Genomic DNA, 6,295 nt, shown 5'->3' with positions numbered 1-6,295 from the left:
GGATCAGAAGAGAGTGACAGAGCAGAAGAGAATGGGGGAGCACTAGAGGCCAGAACCCAAGAGTCAGGGGTGGAAGAATTTCCAAAAAGAGAGTGTAGACATCCCGAGGGGGTGGGAAGCAGGGAGGCGGGGAGGCAGGGAGAGTATTATAAGGTGACAAGTGGGGGTGTGGCTGTGGAAGAAGTGGACTTTAAACCAGGTCACAGAGTGGACCACAGAGAGGGTGGGTGCAGGCCTGGAATAGGGGACAGATGCCTGGGGTCTGGGGCCAAGAGAGGAACAAGAATGGGGGAGACTCAAACTTTAGCCTTTCAAGGCTGCTCAGATATGGACTCCTCCCCAGTCTCACGGACAGGCAAGAGGCAAGTCTCTGGCCTCTATCCCTACACCCTTGTATCCTCATCTGCAAAATGGAGTAATAGGAAAAACAGCTGTCATTTATTGAGCACTTATTATGTGTCAAGCCAAGGACACTCTCTCCATTATTTCCTCATCTAATCCTCACAACACTCTCACCAGGCTGACATTAGTATTATCGCCAGTTTACAGATGAAAAAACCGAGGCCCAGACAGGTTAAGTCACTTGGCTCAAGGCCACAAGCAAACGAATGGAGATGCTGATATTCAAGCCCAGAACCTATTTTCTGGGCTTTAACACTGTACGACTAACCCATACAAGGCATTTCACAGTTTACAGAGCACTCCCATCACCTCATGGGGTGGTCAAAGGGAATCGTGAGATGACCTCTATGCCCAAGAAAATGCTGAGATTATTACCACAGGTAGCAGGCTGAATAATGGCCCTCCGCAGATGCCCACAACCTAATCCCCAGAACCTGTGGATGTTACTTTATGTGGCCGACGAGATTTCGCAGGTGTGATTTAAGTTTAAGGGTCTTGGGAAGTGTCACCTGCATCATCCAGGTGGGCCCAATGTAGTCACAGGGGCCTTAAGAGAGGGAGGCAGGACCCGAGATGTGAAGATGGAAGAGACAGGGAGACCAGAAGGTGCCATGCTGAGGACGGAGGGAGGAACCCCAAATCATAGGACGGGTGGCATGGAGGAGCTGGAAAAGGCTGGGAAACAGATACTCCCCTGCAGCCTCTGGAAGGAACCAGCCTTGCTGGTACCTTGGCCTTAGCCCAGTGGGACTAATTTTGGACCTCTGGCCTCCAGAACGGTAAGGTAATAAATGTGTGTTTCTTTAAATCACGAAGTAAATCTGTGGTAATTTGTCGCAGCAGCAAAAAGCAGCAAATATTCCACATCACGATACACCTGGCTCCCCTGGCCAGCCTTGGCTCAACTGTCACTAGTTCAGCTGCTATCAGGAAGCATCCCTCTGTTTTTAAATAGTTCTTTAAAAGTTCCAGTGTGGTCCCTCTGAACCTCAGTCTCTTCCTTTGTTAAAAATAAAAGTAGGGCTAATACACCTGACTCTACCTCTTTTGCAGGCACAGACTGAAGGTGCCGTATATCATTTGAAGGTTCCCACAAATCACTAGGGCAGATGAGGCCTCATTGTTGTCCCCATTGCTCAGATAGACAAACTAAGGCTCAGAGAGGGGAAATGGCTTGCATACAGCCACACACCTAGTGAGTAACAGAGCCGGGGTTTGAACCAGGACCTCTGACTTCAGATCTACCACACTGAGGTTCATGTCTCACATGCCACCGCCCTGTCAGAGAAGCCTTCCCAGATACCACGGCACATTCATTTATTTGGTCACTCATCAAACAGTTGCTATAACTGCTCTATGCCCAACGTGGTGCTAGATAAGACTGGGGACCAAGTTCTGCACTCAGGAACCCACAACCTAGTGGCAAAACAGACAAACAAAACAGCCATCCTAAACAGCCTGATAAATGTCTGCTGAGACAGAGGGGAGGAGGCACAGTGGGTGATGGAAGCCCTAAAGAAGGGAAACCGAGTCAGGGGTCAGGGAAGACTTCCTGGAGGAGGTAGTGATTGGGCTGAGGACAAGCAAGACTCAATGAGAAGTGTAGGCAGGGGTTCCGGTGGAGAAATGGCTAAGCAGAGGCCGGAGATACAAGTTGTAGCTTCTTGAGGGCAAGCAATGTGTTGGGTCATTTCAGACCCCAAAGTCCCTCTGGGCTTCTGTGTTCCTATGTATGAATGGGAATCATGGGCCAGGGCTTTGGTAATTGCTGGGCCCAAGGGAGTGCTGAACAAGAAGTGGGGTCCTGGGATTCCCAGAGGAGGGCTGAAGGTCAGGAAGGGTCCAAGGTAAGGAGGACAGGGCAGGGTGGAGGGAGTTTTGGGGAGGAAGGGTCCTGGCTCAAGCTCCCATTCCATGTCTGACTCATGGTATGACTATAGGAAGATCCTCTTTGAGCCTCAGTGACTCCATCTGAGAAACAGAGCATGAGACAAAACTGTCTCCAAAGACCCTCCCCAGCCCTGACGGGGAAATGACATGACACAAAATTACAAAAGGGTCTTTATTTGTAAAAAGCCAAAGGGGCCCCTGGGGCGACAGGACAGGCAGGCCGGCTTCTCAGGGGTCAGGGGCATTTGGGCAGATGCGCTTGAGTGGGGGGGCGCCCTCCGAGTCCTCTGTGTCACCCTGGGCTGCCTCGGGGACAGGTGGCACTGGCTCAAAGACGGGGTAAGCTTCGGGGGCCTGGAGAGGAAGGGCGGACAGGCGTGAGCTCCACCCAAACCCAGGAGTACAGCCTCCTAGCCTCTGCCTTCTCCAGCGCCTCCACTCCACTCCCCTCCCGGACCTAGGAGTCTAGCCCAGGGCCAGGGACCCAGGAAGTAGATTAAGTGGGCACCGGAAACAACAACAACATCGTTTGGGGGGAAAGAAGCTGATACTTGATATTTCTGGAAAATGCATCAAGGTAGTCCTTGTGGAAAAAGTCAGAAGTCTGTCGGGGATCTCTTAAGCTAATTTTATAGTTTAAGATAAAATAAAATACTTGGAGGAGCACCACGATCTTTTCAGGCTTTTAATGGTCTTAAATCAGCCCCGATCCAGCCCACAGGACTTTGTCTTAAAACACCCTTTCCTTTTCAGCCCTAAGAACCCAGCCTCTGAGACTTGAGCTGTGTCTGAGGTCTACATTTCCTACCTGGACCTCAGCAGTGCAGCCCCCAAGCCTTTGGCTGCCCCAGAGCCCCCATTGCCTTAGAGACCCAGGAGTCCAGCCCTTTGGCTTCTCTCACCTCAGCCTCCAGCAATTCTGGAACAGGCTCCTCCTTGGTCAGCATTGGGGGTTCATCCGTGCTGCCTGCAGTTATGCCCCCAGGATCTGGAACATCAAGTTAACAGATATTCCCTGAGCAGCTGCTCCATGCCACAGCACAGACCAGGGCTGAGGGACACCGGAGAGGGAGCTGGGGACCTGGCTGCAAGCCAGGAAGAGAACACAGGAAGGACATTTAAGTGGGATCTTGACAGGTGAGTAAGATTTCATCAGGTAGACAAACGGGGAGTGGAGCACATTTTAGGCAAACAGGACATATATTTAGTGAATACAGATTCTGAGGTTGGACTCCTGGGTTCAAATCCTGACCTTGGGCAAGTGACTTAATTCCTCTGGGCCTCAGTTTCCCCATCTGTAAAGTGGGGAGAATGATAGTAATCACCACATGGACAGTTGTGAGGATTAAGTGAGATAATACAGGTAAAGCCCTTAGTAAAGCATCTGGCACATAGTAGGTGCTCAATAAATGCCTGTTATTATTTTTATGTTAGTAAAGGTGCACAAGTGCATGGCACAACCTAAACATAGCCCATAAGCCTAAGTCATGGTATTCTTAGAAAGGAATAATGAGACCAGCAGGGGTAGTTCAAGAAGGGCCCGGAGTGCCAAGTGGAGGAGTCAAAGGTATAGGGAGCCATTGAAGGCTTTGAGGCAGGAAAATGAGCCTGGCAAACTTGTACTTTAGAAAAAGTTGCTCTGGCAGCTATGCAGAGGTGACTGGGGGAGAGGAGACCCATAAGGAGGCTGGAGCCAGGTGGGGGTAAGAGACAGCTCTTCTAGGAAGGCAGACACATTTGAGACATGGTTCAGACCAGACAGGGGATTGTACAGAAGAGAGAGGAGGTGAGGAGGAATTATGCCCAAGATATGGGCTCACTGGCTGTGTGAGCTTGGGGTACTTCTCTGAGTTTCAGCTTCTCATCTACATGAGGGGGTGATAGCCCCCATAGGGTTAGGAGGATTACGTGACCTACAACACATTCAGAAGGGCATCTGGCACACAGTCAGAGCTCGATAGGTATGGGCTGTTATTATCACTTATTAACCACCTTCGGAATATCGCTATTATTTAGTCCTCAACAAATATTTATTGAGCACCTTCTATGTGTCCCACATTGTTCTGAGAACTCAGTAATGAACAAGATCAACCTGGACCCAAGGTTCAGGAAGCTGACATGAGGTGGGGGTTGGGGGGAGAAATAGTAAAAAAAAAAAATTTACATGAAAATCTCAGACGATGATTAGTTATCTAAAGACCCAAAGAAGCCAGAGGAATGAGACACAGTCGCTGGAGGTAGGATGGTGACTTTCTGTGAGAGTCAGGGAAGACTTCCAGGAGCGGGTAACACAGGAGAGGAGTAGGTGTTGGTAGATGTAAGCTGGTGGCTTCAACTTTGCCGAGGACAAGAGTCAGAGGAGAGGGCTCTAGGGAGGCACCTGGTCCTACCTCTTTCTTGGCCCAGACGTGGGGGCTGAGCATCCTCTGGGACCCCTTCTGGTGGTCCAGCAGGTGACACAGGGCGGCTGGGCTGAGGGGTGCCCCCAGGGCTGGGCTCAGTGCCCTTTTGCAGGGAGCCTTCCGAATGGAAACTCTGGTTACTGTTCTCATCTGTGGGAGCAAAAGCCGAGAGGGTTGGGCCTGAGGGCCCCAGTTCTCTCCCTCATCTACAGCCCACACCTCCCCCTGAAATTCCAGGATCCCTACATACCATTGAGATCCAGCAGGATGAGAGGGCCACCCCCTCGGGGACTGGCGCCCCTGCCCCGTCGCTCCCGGCCTCGAGATCTCTCTGCCCCACCACCTGCCCTCCGCCGCTCCTGGGGGTTAAAGGGGTGAGGGTCAGTGGCAGCTTTCCAGTTAGTGCTTGCAAAGCCCCCACTGTACAAATTAGTAAACTGAGGCACAGAGAAGCAAAAGACCCTGCATGAGGTGACAGAGTGTGGCACAGTGAGTTAGGTCTTGAACTCAGGGGTCGGAAGCAGGAAAAAAGGAGAAGGGGGTGGAGTTGCTAATAATTGTTAACATCTGTCTTGGCTGCTGCATTTGAGGTCTCAGAGCGGGACTGGAGGTGGAGGCCAGGGTGGGGAGGGGCTCGCCTGAGGTTGCACAGATGAAGGGCCTGGTGTGGGAGAGCTTGCTCACCTCCTCCTGGGGGTCCACCACTGGCACCCACTTGAAGATACGAAGGGAAGTGTCGCCCACAGTCACCCAGCGCTTCTCCCTGTGGGAGGGTGGGGGGACTGGGTCAGAGTTCTGAGGAGAGAGCCCCCCCAGGAGCTGAACACATCTGGGGAGACCTGCAGAAGTAGGGGTGGTGCAGTTTTGCTAATGGGGCATAGTTAGAAGGAGAAAGTCCTGCAGACCCCAGGCCTTACGTGGGGGTGCCTCTAGAAAGAGAGTGTGGCTTGGGGCCATAGCTCTGCAGACCCCTGGGGTATACAAGAGAGCAAGACTAATGACCCAGCCGGGGACCACACCAATGAAGATCCTAGGCTTACTTGAGGGAGGAGTGGCAAAGCTTTAGGGGGCGGGGCATAAATGAGGGTAAGGCTTGGGAACACGCTTTGTAGACCCTAGGGTGTAGCCAGAAGGGGGACAGAGCCCTATAGCTCCAGGGCGCAGCTGGGGGGTACACCTAACACCTGGGGGCCACGGCAGGCGAAGGGAGGGTAGACGCATTTGGGAGAGGAGTAGCCCCGCCAGGTCCCGTCCCTGGCCCCGGGGCAGCGCTCACCATCTCCGGACCTTCTCGATGGTCGCCATCACCTTCTTGATGTCATCCTTGGCCCGGCTCCGGGTCTCGGCCCGCACGGTCCGGCCGGCCATGCTGGCGGGGCTGGGGCCGAGGCCGAGCCCGCGGCTGGGCCGCCTCCCGTCCGGCGGGCTCAGGTTCGGCGCCAGACCCGGGCGCCGCTCTCTCCGCCTGCCGTCCCTCCGGGAGTTGGCCGCGCCCTCCCTCGCTCCCCAACGCCTCCGCGAGTCCCCGCCCCGCTTCCTGCCGCCGCGCCGCGCCCCGCCCCGGCCCGTCCCCGGAGCGGCCGGGCGGCGCGGGCGGCCAG

At 53.7% G+C, this 6,295-nt stretch overlaps 1 protein-coding gene across 1 annotated transcript; it reads right to left on the bottom strand.

The window, feature by feature from the left end:
- Positions 1 to 2,450: 2,450 nt before the first annotated feature.
- On the bottom strand, positions 2,451 to 6,295 carry BCL7C (BAF chromatin remodeling complex subunit BCL7C). Its single transcript, XM_047839174.1, has 6 exons — positions 5,971 to 6,295; positions 5,379 to 5,457; positions 4,945 to 5,053; positions 4,683 to 4,844; positions 3,195 to 3,280; positions 2,451 to 2,646 (listed from the first exon to the last, which is right to left on the bottom strand). Exons 1-6 carry the CDS (start codon positions 6,060 to 6,062, stop codon positions 2,521 to 2,523), a joined length of 654 nt encoding a protein of 217 aa, XP_047695130.1. The 5' UTR covers positions 6,063 to 6,295; the 3' UTR covers positions 2,451 to 2,520.

The sequence above is a fragment of the Prionailurus viverrinus genome, chromosome E3 (assembly GCF_022837055.1).
Source record: "Prionailurus viverrinus isolate Anna chromosome E3, UM_Priviv_1.0, whole genome shotgun sequence".
NCBI lineage: Eukaryota > Metazoa > Chordata > Mammalia > Carnivora > Felidae > Prionailurus > Prionailurus viverrinus.
The sequence above is the reverse complement of the archived record's forward strand: the minus strand, read 5'-3'. Positions and strand labels throughout refer to the sequence as shown.

What these genes read in the sequence shown, in the direction of transcription:
- BCL7C (XM_047839174.1), bottom strand. Translation starts at nt 6,062, where the DNA reads ATGGCCGGCCGGACCGTGCGGGCCGAGACCCGGAGCCGGGCCAAGGAT. An exon ending in ATCGAGAAGGTCCGGAGATG is followed by an intron (nt 5,458 to 5,970) that starts GTGAGCGCTGCC and finishes ACCCTCCCACAG; the next exon opens with GGAGAAGCGCTGGGTGACTG. An exon ending in ACGTCTGGGCCAAGAAAGAG is followed by an intron (nt 3,281 to 4,682) that starts GTAGGACCAGGT and finishes TTGATGTTCCAG; the next exon opens with ATCCTGGGGGCATAACTGCA.